At 41.9% G+C, this 18205-nt stretch overlaps 1 protein-coding gene across 1 annotated transcript in view; it reads right to left on the reverse strand.

Annotated features, from left to right (window-relative positions):
• fam228b (family with sequence similarity 228 member B) overlaps positions 1–18205 on the reverse strand; it is a 22087-nt gene continuing 3882 nt past the window's right edge. Inside the window, exons 2-8 of the mRNA XM_033021316.1 lie at positions 10737–10877; positions 10003–10080; positions 7841–8023; positions 7678–7758; positions 1265–1352; positions 521–665; positions 1–258 (exon numbers count right to left, since the gene is read on the reverse strand). Of these exons, the coding sequence (XP_032877207.1) occupies positions 231–258; positions 521–665; positions 1265–1352; positions 7678–7758; positions 7841–8023; positions 10003–10080; positions 10737–10877 (744 nt within the window). The 3' untranslated portion in view covers positions 1–230. The remainder of the gene's footprint in view (positions 259–520; positions 666–1264; positions 1353–7677; positions 7759–7840; positions 8024–10002; positions 10081–10736; positions 10878–18205) is intronic.

An 18205-nucleotide genomic window follows, 5' to 3' on the forward strand; every position in this document is an offset into this window, starting at 1 on the left:
TTCCAATTTTAAGCAATGTCATTTTATTACCTATTAGTTTAAAAGAGATGATTGTCATACAAGGAGGCTCAGCACAATTTTCAAGAAATGAGCATAAATTGTTGAGTAAATGAATCCAAAAGATTTGCATCTGTAAACAATAGTAGATATTAGATTGTCCATTCAGTGTGATTCTTGGAAAAACTTCTTACAAATTTGCATCTGGCCAGCAAAACTGGATGAGTGTGTGTCTAGGTTTTAGTAGTTTCCATTCGTTTCCTTTGTATAAATAAAACAAAAGTAAATGTTAAAAAAATCAATTGTATAGAACTTCAATTAGAAATTGGTTAAGCAATTATTTGTTTATAGAATTAAAAGGATTAAAACATTCTGTCTTCCTTGGCACACTCAATTGTAATTGCTTAATCTTTGTGTGGACATATTAAAGCTTGCCTTCAAAATCATGTGCTGACAAAGATAAATTTGATTAACAACTGCTGTAGTGAGGCAAAATGAAAATGTATAGCAAAATATTCACTACCTCCTTCTTCGGCGAATGTCACTCTCAATATAACTCAGTGGCACACGAAGCCACGCAATGCTGTCGATATTATGGCGACCCAATGGGAATAGAGGTAATGGTGGCCAGAAAAATGGTGTACTTTCTTTCAAAGAGAAAATTGTGCCTGCAATAGGATTAAAGTATCAAAAATTTAGTAGCAAAATTTCAGTACATAAATGTTAATAAAGACGGGTGATTATTGTTAATATATTAACAACACATATTTATGAACTTTTATTGTTCATTCACAATTCTAGTTCTGAGCAGTATCAACCTGGCTTTCAACGTTTTACACTGTTGCTTCATTACTGTAGATTAGTAGCTCATGCTATGAGTCATGCTTTTGTAGTTACGCCCACTAGCTTATTAGCGTCGCGGTCTACTGTACTCGTCATTCTAAAGTGAACTCTCAAGTGAGAACTTGTAGTTGTTTATTCTAAATAAACAGTGTATAATCTGACTTGATGTGAGGTCTTTATTATTACAAGGACTCAGAATCAACATGGTGTCAGACGTGGGATACGAACCCATGCCTCCAATTGGAGATCAAATATGATTAAAATCAATACTTGGATAACTAAGTACCACAACACCACCCGTCTCCAATTCTGGTGCAGAGTTTCATTTTTATCTTACTCTGAAAATTTGGGGTTAAATATTTTACATCATTAATGTGCTAGTTAAACAAAAAGTGCACTTCAACCAAATTAATTATGTCATTACCCTCATGGCACTGCTGTATCGCATTGTCTTCTTCACTCTTGCTTCGACTCTGCAACAGCAGAGGATCATTGAGTGTTGAAGTCTTTGGCTGTAAGAAGAGTAAATATGATAGAAAAACTGTAAAAATTAATTATCTATCTATTATACTAAACCTCTCATTGTGTGTGTGTGTGTGTGTTTGCCTGGCTATGATTTGATTCAGTGATGTTGTCAAATTACACCAAAATGGTAGATGATAATAATAATGTCTTTATTTATATAGCACATTTTTAGTCAACTTGCATTGACCCCAAAGTGCTTCACACAATTACTTCCATACAGACAGGCAAAGGTGGGTGAAGTGTCTTGCCCAAGGACACACACAGGCAAAGGTGGGTGAAGTGTCTTGCCCAATGACACAACGACAGTATGCACTCCAAGCAGGATTCGAACCAGCTACCTTCCGGTTGCCAGCCGAACACTTAGCCCATTGTGCCATCTGTCGTCCATATTGCTATGTGTGCTAGTGCTACAAGTGTTCAACCACCTTACTCAGAATTGTCATGTGGTGGTTTGTATCAAGTTTTGTGCAGATTGATGCTATATCTCACAAGTTATTCACATTTTTTAATTTACAAAACCCCAATTTGAGAAAAAAAAATTCTTCCCTCTGCACTGGCACTTACATCTATGATGTCACGATGGGATTGTAGCCCTGCTCTCTACAATGTTGCTATCCCAGGGCACCGAGTCCTGCCAGCAAGTGCAATTGCAAGCTACAATGTGCAAATCTCTTATTTATATTCCTGGCAGCAAGGATTTTTTTTTCTAAGTTTAATGAGGGAGGGTGCATTTTTTTTTAAATATTCCAGGCAGCAAGGTTTTTTTTAAAGTTTAATGAGGGAGGGTGAAAATTTATAATGAGGGAGGGTGAATAAGGCAAAATGAGTTTGGGGCTATGGGTGAGTGGTGGAATATTGCGTTGGAACAGGTTGCGTTGGGGGAACAGGTGAGATGTGGAGTATTGCGTTGGGGGATCGGGGCCCAATGGTCCCACTTGGTCTAGTATATATTACTAAAACTCTCATCTTGTGTGCATGTGTGTGCGTCATGCCCTGAATTAAGCCAAAACCGTACATGATAGCACTACAATTTTTGGACCAACTTACTCACCTTTGTCATGTGGTGTGGAGTATCAAGTTTTGTTCAGATTGATGATATATTTTACAAGTTATTCACATTTTTAACTTTACATAATCCAGTATGAGAAATAATCACTTGAACTTGCAGTAGCAGTTAGTTAGCAGCTATGACATCACAATGGGATCTCATTTACATAAACAGACCGTGAGCAGTGCTCCACCCGCAATTACATCACAATGGGATCTCATTTACATAAACTGCCCATCAACAGTGTTCCACCCAGTGTAATGTGATATTTGTTACATTGTTGTAAGGAGAGGGAGGGAGGGGAGGAGGAGAAATGTTATTTAAACATTGTGCTCAGTGGGGGAGTGAGATAGGGGAGAGGTGAGGAGTGGGGGAGCAGGGTGATAGATGGAGAGGAGGGGGTAGGGAGGGGAGAGCAGTTATGGAGGGAGGGGGGAAGTGACTGAAGGTAGGGGAAGGGAGAGGGAGGTTGAGTGGAGGAGAGGAGGAGGAGAGGGGAGAGAAGAGGGAGGGTGAACAGGAGAGGGAGGGAGTGTTGCGGAATGAGGGAAAATAAGCTGCGCCTGCGCAGTTAGGGGCTATGGGTGAGTGGTGGAATATTGCGTTGGGGGAACGGGTGAGTGGTGGAACATTGCGTTGGGGGAACAGGGCCCCAACGGGTCCCGCTTGGTCTAGTAAAGATATAAAATTAAACATTTTTAAGAGTCAAGTAATAAGGTATTGTGCTTTTATCACATTGCTGAATAATAAATATTTTGAATGGCCCCATTAAAAGTGATTCAAATAAATGATAACTTCTAATGATAACAATGATTTTCATTCTAGTCAACTATAATTTTCACTAAATGTGCAACTTTGTCAAATATGAGAAAGTATGTTTGAAATTGAAGGTTATATTCTTTGAGACTTTTAAACCACTCTTTAACATGTAGAAAACAATGAGCTGTGCGCACTTGTTTCTGTACTGCTTTTCCAGCAGATAAAAAAATTCACATTTACATAAAATGTAACCACAGATACATAAAATTAGTCTATTTGATCTTCTTTGCATAAATTTTAAAAGAGACGTTACATTCTCCCATCGGTGAAATTTAGGCCAAGGTTTGAAAGAGAAGTTTGAAGGTCTATCAAAGAGGGTTCCTCACTTATGCGTACTAGAGTGGAGACATTCAATATTTTGAAATTAGTACTGCAAGCTCTGTGACATATTATAATTTTCTTTTTCGTGGGTAGTTCCTCGGAACAGCAGATTATTTGATTTCACTCAGATTTTGATGGCTCTGAGGAGATTGAAAAGACCAATGTGGAAACTGAAGACACAGCTGAAGGAGGATATTTGTGAGATGATACACTCCTTTCACCACTTACTTAAATGTAGACTAGGAAAAATCCAGTTGCTTGCCAACCAAAGAAAAAGGACATTTCTATTGTCTATTGATTATTGAAATATTTTCACAGAAATTGACATATCTGTAGGGAAGATTATATATTTACAAATCAAATGAATGAGTTTATGGTTAGGGTTATAAAATGTTTTTGATAAATCCAATTGTCCTGAAAGAAAATAACGGTTTACTCAATTTGCTTATCTTAGAATGAAATTTTGCTACACATTTATTTTTGAACATCGCTTTCAAAGACATATAAAATCGTACCATGCACAGACAAATCATAAAATCTTGGGTTTTATTGCATTATTTACCAATTTCCAAATCACTGATGTTAACTCTAGGAAAAAAATGTTTCTAGAATCTCCATCTTTGTGGAATAAAGTGTCCCTACTTAACCTTCATATAACGTTTTAGCTTTTCAGAATTCCTTCTATTATATTTATGTCATTTACTATACTTCCTTTCATTGATAATAAACTGGCTATTGGATCTGTAGATCTATGATGAAGCAAATTAAGATTTTTTTTTAAACTGCACCTACCTGCAATCTAATCTAAAAACAGGAAACACTAGAAACATTTAGCAAATCTGGCAACATTTGTGCAAAGAGAAAGAGTTAGAATTTCTAGCATCAGACCCCTTATTGTAAAAATGGGTAAGAGAGAAATTTAGTTGATAACAAGTTGATGAAGGGACGTGGAGAGAGAGGACAAATGAAATGTTGACAGGACTAGGTCAAGGCGTGAGGAATAATATATAGAAAATGTCTTCTTTATGTGAATAGTATGAGAGAGGGAATCAAACAATGGGAAATAAAGGCTTGAAATAAAGAGATTTGGAGGTATCTGAAACTGTAACAGAATATGCTGGAACCACTCAAAGTCAGGCAGAGCTTGTCGAAAGAGAAACACAGTAAGATTTGTTATTTTGTCCCTTTATCATAAACTGAACCCTAACAAATTGAAAATATTATCTATTTTGATGCTCTAAAATCTTTGACCTAAAACATTAACTCCCTTTCTCTTTCCACAAATACAGTCAAACCATGCTTGTGAAGAGAAAACGTGCGTCAGTATTACAGATTACTAGCCTGCACCAGAGCTTGCCAGTAACTAAACAAAATAGCGAGTAAACTGAAGTTGTAGAATGCAATATTACGTCTGGAAGGCTGCAGTGTGCCCAGTGGATGATGCGATGCAAGCTTCTTTAATTTGCAATTGGCCACACTTTAACAATGCAAGAGGCCACAGTGAGATGGGCAGAATGTGAGTGGGATGAACAATTTAGGTGAGAGGCAAAAGGAAGCTCAGCAAACCTTTGTGGTGAATTAGTACAGGTATTCTGCTAAATAATCTCCCAATTGCCATTTGGTTTCTCAAATGTAGTGGAGATTACATTGTAAGCACTGAATGCAGTAAACTGGATGGTGGAAAATGAAGAGATGAATGGACAGATGTGGCACCACAGGAAATGTTATCAAAATACTAGTTGTGTTACTTCAGATCACATTATTCCTTTACTCATGACATGTGAAATATTGTTGAATATGTTTTTGGCTAATTTCTCCAAATTATCAGCCACAAGGGATGAACTGAAGAAATTGAAATGTAATCAACATAGGTTGATTACCATTTATATATTTCTCATTGTTATTTTGCCTCTGATTTTTAAGATTTTCTCCCATTTCAATTTTTTCAGTTCATCCCTCGTTGCTAATAATCTGTTATTTTCTGGTCTATTACCTCAGAGGGTGTTCCTACTCCACCCATCTGCCAATTCAACTCCCCTCACCTGTATCGACCTATCATTTACCAGTCTTTATCCTGTTTGTAGTGGGAGCATTCTCCACCCACTACAAACAATCCGAAGGGTCCCACCAAAATCATTGCCTGTCCATTTCCTCCACAGATGCTACCTGACCTGCTGAGTTCTTCCATCACTTTGTGTTTTGTTTAAGATTCCAGCATTGCCAGTTCTGTGTGTTTCTGTGTTCTATTTATGTATGTTGTTCTACACTTAAATCTACCTCTTTGGTTTATTATATAGTCTCGTTCCTTTTTCATTGACTTCATACCATGGTGAATGAGAAAATAGACAGATATTCTGTAAAACAGTTCCCTTTTCTCCTTTTGCCACTTATTGATGGTTTTTGAGGCTATATGAATTATCTCATGATAATAATTTTTATACCAATTTCATAAACATGCCTGTGTGAAGGACCCATCCTAATGTTTAAACTTGATTGTTTTCTATTCTGTCTCTATCTTCCCATTATCCAGTTGTCATACTTCACATTTTGTTAATTTCTCCAAATGAAATCCATGTTGTCAGTTACAACTGAATCTATCTATGCATAACTAAAACTCTGATCTTGTTATCTTCTGGTTTGGTGGTCATTCTATTTGCGCAAAAACAGTACGCGATTTTTCGTCAGCTTATAGACCGTTGTCCTGTGCTGCGATTGCACCAAGTTTCGTTCCGATCGGTGGATGCTGGTAAGAGTTATCGAGGTTTAAAAATCGTTAAAACCGCGCTTGCGCAGATCGATTGCCTCTCCTGCCATTCCGCGCCGCGCAGGTTGGTCCCTTCTACTGTCACACCGTGGGACGGTCCGCCCATTCCTGCGCCATCGTGTCTTGACTGCAGCTGCGGGAGACTCTGGATGGCTGGCGGAGGTCTCCAACCAAACACAATTTTAGGAGGAAGGGACCGGAAACGGCTCGACCCAGCCCAACGCGGAATCGGAGGTCGTGCCGATGTCACCAAATGGAAAGCAGAGGAGTGCAGACAGCGACCAGCAACCAGCGGCCAGCGACCACTGTGAGTCCCCATTGCACAGCCAACCCCTTCCGCTCTGGTCCCCCCCCCTTGCTGGCTCCTGCACCCTCCCCCGTGATACCGCACTCTCTCCCCAATGGCGCTGGGGAAGTTTAAAAGATTTAAACTTTACAAAAATGGATTCAGCTGAAATTAAAGACAGGCTGTTACTTTTCTCCTAATTAATTGCAAGGCTAGTAGGAAGCTCTTACAAGGCTAACAAGATGTTTATGTTCCTTTTCCCATAACAAGCAAGATAACAAGCACAACTTCATGAATGTTTCCTTTATAATATAAACATGAAAAGGATGTTCCGACACTCTCGGCTCTCACCCTTGCCTCTATAAGATTATAATGTGCGTCAATAGTAAAAAAAAACAAGATGCTTGATCTGCAGAAAAATAGCCTTCTCATATCACCATATATGGTTAACCCTTCCTCTCTCGGAAGAACCTGTCAATCTTAAGAAGCTGTCAATCTCAAGAAGCTGTCAATCTTAAGAAGCAAGAGGCTGTACTGTTCTCTGTAGATAAGGTATTGCTGAATCTCTGATTATTGGAGTATAAATACATGTACTTAATCACTGCCCCTTTGTGTGGGGATTAGAACTCTGTATAGTCTGTAATCTACATACTTTAAGAGTCTTACCACACCCGCCTGGCGAAATAAAAATTGTACTGCTTGATTACTGATTTTATTTGCGTTTCTGTCTGTTCAAAAGAACATTGAACCACAACATTGGCGTAGTCGAGCAGGTCTTGCTGGATACAATCGCTGAAGACCGAGTAAGAGGCTACAGTTTGGCCGGGGTCTCGAAGGGGCAAAGAAAGTGCACTATCAGACCCCTTGAATTAAACGTCAGTGAAATCCATTGGGTTGCTTTAAAGCAAAATGATTTATACCAATAACTAGCAAACCATTTGGTTCAAAAGCGAATTGGGAATATCAATATTCTGATAAATGAATACAAATATTTTTTTTTAAACATGGTTTCACGCTACAACATGATGCTGTAATTGGATAAAAACCAAGTGCTGCAAAATTGTAAAAGCCTACCTTTAATGTTTGAGGTTTGCACAGGTGTTGGACAAATGGGTTGAAGTCATCTTTATGATAATTTTCCAAAAACACTGGCCCCTAGTAAAAGAAAAAAAACTTAATATGCATATGGATGGAAGCTCTATGATGAAAACAGATGAGCATAATTATCAAATGGTACCTTCTTTTTGCAGTAATCTAGGTACTGTAAAATCGAAGCTCGCCTTCGTTCGAATGACTGAGTTAATATTGATTGGAGTTTCCACTGCATTGGTTGATAAACACACTCATTCCATTTCTTGTACAATAGCTCTTTCTTTCGCAGGTTTAGCACATCCTTGTAGGCCAAATATGTATCCAACTCCTATGAATATGACAGGCAAATTTCTTACAATGAATTAAAAATTGTCAGTACCCTGAATAAACTGATATTATATTTAAGTATATTTGAAGCGGCATGAAATATACAACACGTCTTGAATTAAACTTCTTAAGTATCAACATTATGTACAGGGACTGAAGACAGTGTGAGAATTCATTCATCCATCTTTGATCCAAATTTCAAAATATATTAAACCAAGTTTTGAAAAGTTCCATTTGGCCACTGCATTAAGGCTTTTAATCTTGCATCTTGTTATTTAGTTTCAGTCATTCAGTTTAAATTAGCATGGCAGATAACATTTAATTCTGAAAATTGTGGCACATTTCGATGAAGACTAATAGATTGAGGAAGTCCACAATGAAATGGTCAGAACCGAAGAAGAATTGAAGAACAGATGAATGTTGGAGTACGTCCAAAAATCCCTGAAGATGGTAGCACGTGTAGGTTGCTTATGGTACAATTTTATAATATGTTGGTTATACCATAACTGGAGAAAGTGTACAGTTATGATATTATTACTATATGAAGGATGTGATTGGACTGAAGAGAGTGTAGTGAAGATTTACCAAGATGTTTCCCATGATGGAACATCTCAGTTAAGAGACTGAATAAATTGGATTTGTTTTCCAATGGCTGATCATCCAACTCAATATCCTTTACCTGCCTTCTCTCCATACCCCCTGATCCCTTTAGCCACAAGGGCCACATCTAACTCCCTCTTAAATATAGCCAATGAACTGGCCTCAACTACCTTCTGTGGCAGAGAATTCCAGAGATTCACCACCCTCTGTGTGAAAAATGTTTTTCTCATTTCGGTCCTAAAAGATTTCCCCCTTATCCTTAAACTGTGACCCCTTGTTCTGGACTTCCCCAACATCGGGAACAATCTTCCTGCATCTAGCCTGTCCAACCCCTTAAAAATGTTGTAAATTTCTATAAGATCCCCCCTCAATCTTCTAAATTCTAGCGAGTACAAGCCGAGTCTATCCAGTCTTTCTTCATATGAAAATCCTGACATCCCAGGAATCAGTCTGGTGAACCTTCTCTGTACTCCCTCTATGGCAAGAATGTCTTTCCTCAGATTAGGAGACCAAAACTGCACGCAATACTCCAGGTGTGGTCTCACCAAGACCCTGTACAACTGCAGTAGAACCTCCCTGCTCCTATACTCAAATCCTTTTGCTATGAATGCTAACATACCATTCGCTTTCTTCACTGCCTGCTGCACCTGCATGCCTACTTTCAATAACTGGTGTACCATGACACCCAGGTTTCGTTGCATCTCCCCATTTCCTAATCGGCCACCATTCAGATAAAAGTCTACTTTCCTGTTTTTGCCACCAAAGTGGATAACCTCATATTTATCCACATTATACTGCATCTGCCATGCATTTGCCCACTCACCCAGCCTATCCAAGTCACCTTGCAGCCTCCTAGCATCCTCCTCACAGCTAACACTGCCCCCCAGCTTAGTGTCATCCGCAAACTTGGAGATGTTGCATTCAATTCCCTCATCCAAATCCCTTTAGAAGGGCTCACTGGTGCAGTTTGCGAGTCAGGAGGGGTCGAAATCCGGGGCTCCAAACCGCCGCAGAAATGTTGCAAGCCGGGGATGGGTCGGCAGGTAATTCCATTCACATTTAATTTACATTTTATATTTGTTTTATTTAAGTTTTTTGTACTTCAAGGTACTTTAGAGACACAAGAAGGGTGTCATCATGTGTGACCTCTGTTGGTCCAGAACAACAGATAATCCAGAAAGGCTCTGGAACCAAGGATGCCAGGAAATTCAGTGTTCAACCTGTACTGCCTAACAATAGGGATGCAATTAAATAAATATAGTTCAAGAAACATATAGCAGAAACACAGCGGTTGGAATGGAAAATTTTAAGTTTAACATTTTTTTAAACTTTAACTTTTTATTTATTATTTTGAACGAGTTATAAGAAAGATGATTTTACCTTCACAAAGCTTTCATGTGTGTCATGTATAGGCTGACAGAGATCATAAACCTCACTGGATTCCAGATCCGCGATGGCCTGCAAAACAGACATTTAAAAACTACTGTACCAAGATATAAACATTCAGCCACCTCTACAATGAATTGCAACTGCAAGACCTCTTTGAAAAATGAGAACGATCAACTCAGGAAGATGAAGATGGAGCTTTAGGCAGTATAAACTGGAGGCTGTTTTATTTAATTATCAAAAAGAGTGTAAATGACAGTTATCAGCTGTAACTTATATACCTAAATCCACAGTTTAGTTTCTACCACACCCAGCTGCGGCCAGAACCCATTATTGATATCTTCTTAAACCTGGTCAAAGGAAATTTGACTTAAGTGTCCCGACCTGAAACATCGCCTATCTATGTCTTCTGGAGATGCTCCCTGACCCGCAAAGTTACTCCAGCACTTTATGGGGTTTTTTTTACCATTGAACTGACTGTGTCACCAAACTGCTGTGTAAAATGGAAGTAATTGGGAAATGGAGGAGCACTCTCCAATACTAGAGTAAATCTCCTATAAAAGAAGATAGGTGTAGTTGCAACAACACAAGATCTCAGCTTTATTGGCTGATATCCTAATAAGATTTAATTTTGTGTGCATCCAGAAACTTCATCAACCATGTGATCTCAGTAATAATTCTCAAATAATAGTAACTATTATTCTCAAATGCAAAAACTCGCAGAATACCTGGAGATGAGTAAAATACTTCCTTGAGAGCCAGTCCGTACATTGCTTTATTTCTGATTCACTGTGACTTTTCTCTGGAATCTCAATTCTCGCACAACTTTGTGCCAAAGGAGATTTTGTGGGATATTTTGCAACATCGACCTTCAAAATAAAGAAAATTCACTAAATGTAATGTAAATTTCAGAAGTGATCTGACAATGATGATTCGAGATGGTTATGGTTTTAATCAGGCCTGCGTCTTCAATACAGTTGACCATGAAAGCTCTTCTTGTAAATAACCCCTAACCACTTTCTGCTTTCTATTATAATATCCAAATATCATCGGAAATTTCTGCACGTCTATATCTTCATCTATTGTTCAAAGCCAAAGAACAACGAATATAAAAGTATATACACTCAAGTGGTCATCATGTTATTCTGAGCCTGATTACTAATGCCTTGTGTTTTTTAACATTGTGTTCCAATGGCTCGTTCACCATCTAACAGCTTCATAAGTACAACTCACCTTTTCGTATTTGAATAAAAACTGGAAATTTAGGTCAGGCAGCATCTGTAAAGAGTTAACGTTTGAGGTCAATGACCATTCATCAGAACTGAAAAAGTGAGAAAACTAACATGTAATATGCAGAGGGAAAGGGAACAAAAGGGAATACAGTATCTCTGAAAGAGTGATGACCAAGACCATCCATGTGACCCAGTTACTTTAGGTGCTCTACGAGAGAGGAATGAATGCTAGTTAATCAGAGTTGATAGTCTGAAGGAGTGCAAATCAAGAAAGATGAATGAGGACAGCTGGAGAGTTTGTTTTTTTAAACACCATGCTGGTTTATTGAGATGCAGAGCACAACAGTTACTGGAAATGTTAAATTTAAAAAATGCTGATAATATTTGATAGGTCAGGTAACATCCACAGAAAAAACACAGAATTAATGTTACAAGTTATACCTTATATCAGATCTGACCAGTTCTAACACAAACAGTGAAGGATGGGTATCTGATTTTGTAACTTCATGCCTATAATGAAGTTGAGGTACTATTCCTCAAAGTACAGTCAAAACAGCATAGAATGCTAGTAACAAGGAGGCCAGACTAGGAATGGATGGAGAGTTAAAGTTTGTTGATTGGAAACTCGGGAACACCCTGAGTGGGGAGAAAGGATGAGGAAAAATAACCAGTGTTATATATTGTGCAGCTCATGTGGAAGAGCTGCAAGAAGATGGGTGGGTCATGGTGGATTGAAAAAAAACAACCAGTTATGCTTTGAATAGTTGCTTCAAAATGTTGAAAGGGGAGGGAAAGAGATGTGACTGCTGGTGATATCTTGTTTAAGGTGGTAGACATTACAGATGAAGGGAGGGAATTAGTTAGGTTCTGTTCAAGGAAGAAGTGAACGGCTCTTGAACCTTGTGGGATGGAGGTGTACAGAGATTGACTGTCCATGGTGAAGATGAATGGTTAGCACCAGGAAATTAGAAACTGTCAAATTGCCAGAAAACATCAGAACTGTAACAGATACAAGTGAGAAGGAAGTGGACATGGGGAGAAAAAGCTGAATCAAGTTGAGGAGAAGTAAGATCAGTGAGACATGCAGGTTGAAACAGGACAGTCCAGTATATAGATTATGAAGAGAGGAAAAAGTGGGCGGTGTGGGGTTGGAAAACATGAAACCATGAAACTGGATGCAAAATCTCCCGAAGAAAAAAATGTATTCACCAAGGAAGAGATGGCATTATGATCAGTGGTGGTGTCATAATCCTATGTGAGGTTTTAGGTGGTGTTCCAGTGCTGCCATCTGAGACCTTCTTTGCAATAGAAGCAAATTAGCAATAATCATACAACATGGAAACGGGTCCATCAGCTTTACTTGCCCACACCAACCAACAATAAGTACAATGTGGGAAAATGTAAAATGTTATTAAGGCAGAAACAATCAAATAAATGTAAATGATGATAGGTTTCAAAACCTTGTGATACAGAAAGATGTGGACGACTGGTCATAATATGCAAAGGCTAGTATTAAGGCATAGCAGTTAGGAAAGTTAGACCATTTTTATGGTTTATGGTCAGGAAAAATTAAATCATAAATAGAGGCTTCCGATAAAGTTCACTGGAATAGTTGCATAATAACTGGAACGGGAAGGATGTCATGGGAAAAGAATAGAGAGGCTCAACTTTAATGGATGCGATGGGAGTAAATTGTAACATACTCGATCCTTAATGGTTCTGGCATGATGGGTGTCTTCAGTGTTCTCTTCTTCAAGGAGTGGTGGAATTTCTCAAAATAAATGTAGGTAAATACTTGATAAGCAAGGGATGAAAAGTTACTTTGAGTAAGTGGGTATACAACGTTTTTAAGTATATTCAGATCAGTTATAGTTAAATGGCAGAGCAGGTTTGAGGAACCAAGTGGCGAACTACTCCTAATTCATATGTTCATATGTCAGCAAGTTTGATGACAATGCCAGGATTGATCCTTAAAGAGAGGAGTGCTGCAAGTTCAGAAATGGCTAATGTGAGTCTGGCATTTTAATTAAGTGTGTTAACACTGTGTTGGCAGTAATCTATCTAGGACAGAGATGAGAAAAAAAATGTTCACACAGAGAGTGGTGAATCTCTGGAATTCTCTGCCACAGAAGGTAGTTGAGGGCCAGTTCATTGGCTATATTTAAGAGGGAGTTAGATGTGGCCCTTGTGGCTAAAGGGATCAGGGGGTATGGAGAGAAGGCAGGTACAGGATACTGAGTTGGATGATCAGCCATGATCATATTGAATGGTGGTGCAGGCTCGAAGGGCCGAATGGCCTACTCCTGCACTTAATTTCTATGTTTCCCTCTCCCCAACCCCTCCCTCTCCCACCTATCCCTCTCTACCCCACCCCCTTCCCTCTCTCCCCCACCCCCTACCCCTCTTCCACCACTCCCCCTACCCCTCCCTCCCCACTCTTCCACTTCTCTCCTCCCTTCCCCCTCCACTCTCCCTCCCCACTCTTTCCCCTTTCATCCCCCACCCCTCTCCTCCTCCTTCCCTCCTCCCCTCCCTCCCCATCCCCCCTCCCCCGCATCTCTCTCCCCACCCCTCTCTCACCCCCTACCCCGCTCTCCTTTCCCTCCCAAATCTGTCCCGTTTCCTCCTCCTCCTCTCCCCTCCCTCCCCTCTTCTCACCCCCCCTCCCCCCACCTGTGTGTTTGGGGGGGTGGTTAATATGAGTGTGATGCCGCAGCCCCCCCTCCCCCCCTACGCAAACGTCGTTGGGGAAACAGACCCAACGGGTCTGCACTTGGTCTAGTTATTAAATAAAACTGTGTGTCTTTTAGGACCGAGATGAGAAAAACATTTTTCATACAGAGTGGTGAATCTCTGGAATTCACTGGCACAGAAGGTAGTTGAGGCCAGTTCATTGGCTATATTTAAGAGGGAGTTAGATGTGGCCCTTGTGGCTAAAGGGATCAGGGGGTATGGAGAGAAGGCAGGTACAGGATACTGAGTTGGATGATCAGCCATGATCATATTGAATGGTGATGCAGGCTCGAAGGGCCGAATAGCCTACTCCTGCACTTAATTTCAATGTTTCTATGTTTCCCTCTCATCACCCCTCTCCCTCTCCCACCCATCCCTCTCTCCCCAACTCCCCTTCCCTCTCTACCCCACCTCCTTCCCTCTCTCCCATCGCCCCCTTCCCCCTACCCCTCTGTCCCTCTTCCACCACTCCCCCTACCCCTCCCTCCCCACTCTTCCACTTCTCTCCCCTTACCCCACCCCTCTCCCTCCCCGACCCCTCTCTCTTCCCCTCTGTCCCCCACCCCTTCCCCTACCCCTCTGTCCCTCTTCCACCACTCCCGGTCCCTCTTCCACCACTCCCGCTACCCCTCTACCCCTCCCTCCCTCCCCACTCTTCCACTTCTCTCCCCCTTCTCTCCTCCCCCTCTCCCTCTCCTCACCCCTCTCCCTCTCCCATCCCTCTCTCCCCCACCCCCCTTCCCTCTCTACCCCACCCCCTTCCCTCTCTCCCCCGCCCCCTACCCCTCTGTCCCTCTTCCATCACTCCCCCTACCCCTCCTCCTCCCTCTCCACTCCTCTCCCCCTTCCCCCTCCACTCTCCCTCCCCACTCTTTCCCCTCTCCCCCCCTCCCCCTCCCTCCCTCCTCCCCATCCGCCCCTCCCCCACATCTCTCTCCCCATCCCCCTCTCACCCCCTACCCCGCTCTCCTTTCCCTCCAAAATCTGTCCCGTTTCCTCCTCCTCCTATCCCCTCCCTCCCCTCTTTCACCCCCCTTCCCCCCACCTGTGTGTTTGGGGGGTGGTCCAGGGAGGAGGTCCAGCACTTAGCAGCATGGTGCGCTGACAACAACCAGGCCCTTAACTCCAAGAAGACCAAGGAGCTCATTGTAGACTTCAGGAAGTCCAGGGGCGGCACGCACACCCCCATCCACATTAACGGGACGGAGGTGGAACGTGTTTCTAGCTTCAGGTTCCTGGGAGTCAACATCTCCGATGACCTCTCTTGGACCCACAATACCTCAACTCTGATCAAGAAGGCTCACCAGCGTCTCTTCTTCCTGAGGAGACTGAAGAAGGTACATCTGTCTCCTCAGATCCTGGTGAACTTCTACCGCTGCACCATCGAGAGCATCCTTACCAACTGCATCACAGTATGGTATGGCAACTGCTCTGTCTCCGACCGGAAGGCATTGCAGAGGGTGGTGAAAATTGCCCAACGCATCACCGGTTCCTCGCTCCCCTCCATTGAGTCTGTCCAAAGCAAGCGTTGTCTGCGGAGGGCGCTCAGCATCGCCAAGGACTGCTCTCACCCCAACCATGGACTGTTTACCCTCCTACCATCCGGGAGGCGCTACAGGTCTCTCCGTTGCCGAACCAGCAGGTCCAGGAACAGCTTCTTCCCGGCGGCTGTCACTCTACTCAACAACGTACCTCGGTGACTGCCAATCACCCCCCCACCCCCCGGACACTTATTATCACTTATTATTATTTATTCAAATCATTTGCTATGTCGCTCTTCCAGGGAGATGCTAAATGCATTTCGTTGTCTCTGTACTGTACACTGACAATGACAATTAAAATTGAATCTGAATCTGAATCTGAATGTGAGTGTGATGCCGCAGCCCCCCCCCCCCCCCCCCCCCCCCCCCGCAAATGCCATTGGGGAAACAGACCCAACGGGTCTGCACTTGGTCTAGTATATCATTAAAAGTCTCATCCTGTATGTATGTGTGTGTGTGTCTGTACGTGAGTGTGTTTTTCTACCTTTCGTCAAAACGCTATGTGGCAGCGCTTAGATTTTTTACATATTCTGTCACACATTTTTCCACTCCATGCAGTAATCAGGTTCACTTAAGATTTCATCCTATATTTTACGTTATTGACGATTCAAATTAAAAAAGGCAAAAAAAGGTTCTCACACACAGCCTTGTTCCAGGACTTTCCAATGATTATGTCACAATGCCACTCACAGTGCACCAATCCCAATGGGCTCACATGCTGCCGAGTGCCAACATTGACAGCTGGACATCAGGTGGCGCTGTTGCTAGCTGCCTCCGCCCATGGTCTGGCTGTCTTTTTTAATTTTGTTATGTTTAGAGTGTTTTTTTTGTTTTTTTCGGTATTTTATGTGGGGGAAAGCGGGTAGGGTAAGGTGGAAACCGTCCTTCAGTCGCTTCCTAGCGAGGATGCGGCTATTATCCAAGTCGTGTCCTCGCCCTCCCCCCCTACCTTGCCGGGACTTGACCAGAGCTTCAGCAGCGGCTGCGAAGTGCTGGAAACATCGCGGAGCGGGCGAGTCCTTCCTGGGATCGCCGCTTGCTCCGGAGTGCTGGGCCGCTGCTCCAACATCGCGGAGCTGTGGGTGCGGAACTACCAACGCGGGCGGCGCCGACTTTAACATCGCCGAGTCCTGGGACCCTTTGCCGGGGGTCACCAGCGCGAATCTCCGCCCAACGCGGAGCCGCGCACTCCGGTGGAAGGTGGCGGACGAGAGGTTCCCGGCGAGAGGGCCTGAACATCGGGCCGCCCGTAGCGGCGACTTCGGGGTGCTCGGGAGGAGACCACGGGTGAACATTGCGAAACATCGGCGAGGAAGTTGACTGGACTTTGGTTCCTTCCCTCAAAGTGGGGAACTTTGGTGCTGCTGTGGGGATGTTTGTGTCGTGGACTACTGTGTTCTGTGTTTTCTCAAATTTTATTTATTTATTTTTGGTATGACTGAGGGAAAAAGAATGTTGTTGTCTCTTCATTGAAGACAGTGACAATAAATTAAATCAAATCAATTAAATAAATGGGATGTTGCCAACGGTAACCGCAACTTCTCACAGACACCTCTTTTCCCAGGAGCTTCCAGTGATGATAATCACAATGTGCTCTCAAGCTGCCGAGTGCCACAACCTCCCCCCCCCCCAGAATATTCCACCACCTTCCAGTGACGTCAGGGGGACGGCATCATTTAAAAAAAAGCTTCATCAGCTCCCCAACGCAAAGCCAACGGGTCGGCACTTGGTCTAGTCAATCAATAATTCAGACAGGGTACCAGGCAAGTAGGAGGGGTCCATGTGAATGAGAAATTATGGAGGTGAGAAATGGTCTACAAGATTATAGTTTGCAATCATTGATATGAAAGGAAGAATATAATTATGTTCAAATACTGTGTGTTAAAGGATGAAGTGAACGTGCTTTTGAGTTGGTGCTGTTGCGGAGAGAAATCAAAGGCATACATTTGTTAGCATATGGCATTAATATCTTAAAACCTTGAATGTATAAGCATAAACACTTTGGAATTAGACTAGATGTCAATTACACATCTAATTCAATATAAGCAAGTTAACCATTGGCGCCAAAGCTGGGGTGTACATGCACCTCAAGGCATTTCTTGGTTTCCTTTCAATCCAGATGTAGCTCCATGCAACAAAATCTCCATCATCTAACATAACATTCCCCTCTTGAGGGAGGAATAGACAGATAGGAGACAGAAGGCAAGCACTTACCCCTTCCAACAAACACTGATTTCTGCCAAATCAGCAGGCAAAAAAAATTTCTCTCTGCACACACACAAAAATAAATACAAATCTTCAATTATAACAATATTAAACTCTGCCAAAAGATTTACGATATGGTATGTGGGTTATATACTTTCATATAAATTCTCAGGAACTCTCATTTTGAGATAAAGTTGTTGAGTATTTAGAAATACAATTTATAAGTCGACTGTAATAGACAAAGTTAATAGAATATTTTAACAGCCAAAATGGCTAGATTTATATAACCTGAATTTTCAAACGTTTTGCATTGAAACAATGTAGTTATAAGAAATCAGATGCCAGCGTAACAATTTAGTTTAAAATACAAGCATAGCAATAACATCCGTAGCCGATCAAACTAATATTAGTAAAGCATATCATTGCCCACCAAATTCCCCAGAGTCCCATCAGAGAAGACATGGAAGAACCTCCCACTAAGACAGA

The sequence above is a fragment of the Amblyraja radiata genome, chromosome 5 (assembly GCF_010909765.2).
Source record: "Amblyraja radiata isolate CabotCenter1 chromosome 5, sAmbRad1.1.pri, whole genome shotgun sequence".
Lineage (NCBI taxonomy): Eukaryota > Metazoa > Chordata > Chondrichthyes > Rajiformes > Rajidae > Amblyraja > Amblyraja radiata.